Source organism: Penaeus japonicus, unplaced genomic scaffold, assembly GCF_977035675.1.
Source record: "Penaeus japonicus unplaced genomic scaffold, GWHDUDI00000001_assembly GWHDUDI00000016, whole genome shotgun sequence".
NCBI classification, from domain to species: domain Eukaryota; kingdom Metazoa; phylum Arthropoda; class Malacostraca; order Decapoda; family Penaeidae; genus Penaeus; species Penaeus japonicus.
The window spans coordinates 24478259-24480758 of NW_028234418.1; the positions used below are offsets into that span (position 1 = coordinate 24478259).

The 2500-nt window shown below is 34.6% G+C and overlaps 1 protein-coding gene across 1 annotated transcript in view; it reads left to right on the forward strand.

The window, feature by feature from the left end:
* The first annotated feature begins 767 nt into the window (after positions 1–767).
* The window catches only part of LOC122256938 (endocuticle structural glycoprotein SgAbd-9-like), a 2842-nt gene continuing 1109 nt past the window's right edge, over positions 768–2500 (forward strand). The window contains exons 1-2 of the mRNA XM_086545659.1: positions 768–1069; positions 1188–1367. Of these exons, the coding sequence (XP_086401785.1) occupies positions 768–1069; positions 1188–1367 (482 nt within the window). The remainder of the gene's footprint in view (positions 1070–1187; positions 1368–2500) is intronic.

The following is a 2500-nucleotide window of genomic DNA, read 5'->3' on the forward strand; positions in this document are numbered from 1 at the left end:
CTCTCTATTATCTATATATATATAGATAATATATATATAATATAAATATATTATATAATATATTTTAGTATATATATGCATATATACATACACACATACATGCATACATACATACATACATACATATATACATATATATACACATACATACATACATATATATACATATAGATATAGATAGATAGATAGATAGATATGCACATATACATACATACATACATGCATATATAAATCTCTCTCTCTCTCTCTCTCTTTCTATGTATATATACATATATATGTTTGTGTAAGTTCTTGAAGTAATTTTTTATATGCAAATTTACACACAGAAATGATACCTAATTATATAAACATATCTATTATGCATACATGTACTATATTTATTTATCCATCCGTTTATCAAATTATCTATGTATCTATTTCACGATTATAATTATAATAACCATTACATTTTGAAAGTTGCCAGATATCATATATGGCAACTTGGAACCTCAAAGCACGTTCTAATTAGCGGGTATAAAAGGCATGTCATTCCTAATGTGAAGGACTGTTTTTAAACTGCTTATAACAATCAATATGAAAACTGTGAGTAAAAGATCCGTTGCAACGTAAATACATTAAATCTGTAACTGGAATGTTTTACACCTTTCGCATAGGTTAGCTATAAAGGCTGAATGTGATTTTGATAGGTCACAGGTTCTTATCTTTTATATCACTATGATTAACAATATTCTTAATTAAGTTGCAAAAAAGAAAAAAAGTTCCACAAAATGAATGCATTACCTATAGTTCGCGTTGTAGTTCCTCCTGGTTGTGGCTTCAGCGTTAAATTTATGTTGTTGCAGCTGGTCTTTACCTTGCTGGTGGTTGTGGCTTTGGCTGAAAGACCGTCCTTTTCCTACGACGCCCCTGCACCACGCCCGTCCTCGCCCGTGAGACTGATCCAAATCATCCGCGACGATCGCGTCCATCCTGCAGCTGACGGCTCTTACACCTTCGACATCGAGACCGAGGACGGCATCAGCAGGCACGAGGCTGGAGGCCCAGGCGGTGCACAGCAAGGTTCCGTGAGGTGAGTCGGCGAAATTTCCTATATTTTATTGTGCTGGAGATTTCAAGCTGAATCAATGATTGTTAGCATTATGAACATGCACTTACTGTTGCAATCTATCTCAATATCATCCTTTCAGTTTCACCTTCCCGGACGGCCAAGTCTTCGACCTCCAGTTCGTCGCTGACGCCAACGGTTACCAGCCTCAGTCGCCCTTCCTACCCGTGGCTCCTGCCTTCCCCCACCCCATCCCCGCCCACGCCCTCGAGCAGATCGAACGAGGACACTCAGCTCCCTCACAGCTCTACGGTCGACCTCAGTAGGTTATTTGATGTCCTCAAATGTTGCCATTTTTCTTATGTTATTTCACTTTATTAATTTGTCATGTTATGAAAATATAGGTTGAATGCTTGTTATTCCTTGCGATTGTCTTATTAATTTGCAAATAAATATAAAAGAAAACGAATGTCTTCGAATGATTATTTTATCATATTTGTCTACACATGTCTCTTTTCTTTTTCTTTTTCTTTTTTTTTGCTTCTGGAATGCTATAAACCCTAATTTGAGATAAAGAAAATATCTATTAGGATTTTCACTCATACTTGACCTTTTAAATTCCTTCTGAAACTTTGCTGGTTATTAATGATTGCATAATCGTAACAACCAGTGCAATTAAGGAAACCGGCCAGACTGTCCACAGTATTGACACTAGAAATTATTCATTTGAAGACTGTAGCATTATGTTGCATTACTCTAACCCGTTTGTTAAGGGACATAAAAATACATAGTTTACTTTAACTTTATTTTGTGATATTGTAACCCAACAAAGTGCAGTGTATTTATATGCACATAAATGAAAATACAAATTAACATAATATCATTCTATAATGTGTACTTCTAAATTACATTATAGCAAAGTGATCTGTGTGTGAGTTGTTATCGATTTGGAGTACCAAAGCGATAACAACTCACACACAGTCACGACTCAAGAGAAATAATTTGGACTCGGCCGGTTTGATAAGGGCACTATTATGGACTTTTAATGTGAGAAAACGTATGTGCTCAACACTACTTTGGGTATGTCTCCTGTGGTATATATATTTACTCTTTACTATTTCATCTTTACGAGATGACGATAGAAGTCTAATTTTAATCTAGGAAATATTAAATGATTTTTTTTCTTACCGAAATATTTTTTAACCTAAATACATTGCTTACATCCATCGTCTGTACTGTTTTCTTTTGTAATAAATTAGATATTTACAAAACTAAAGTCGTGAATTTTAACTTTTGAAGATGAACTGATGTTATTTTATTCAGAAATACAATGTTTACTGTAAACACATTTCACATCATTAAAAAGAAATATTATATATCTGTATGTAGGGGAGAGTGGGGCGGGTTGTCACAGGGGTAAGTTGTCACAGTCTCGTTTTTAGAGAAACAGTCATT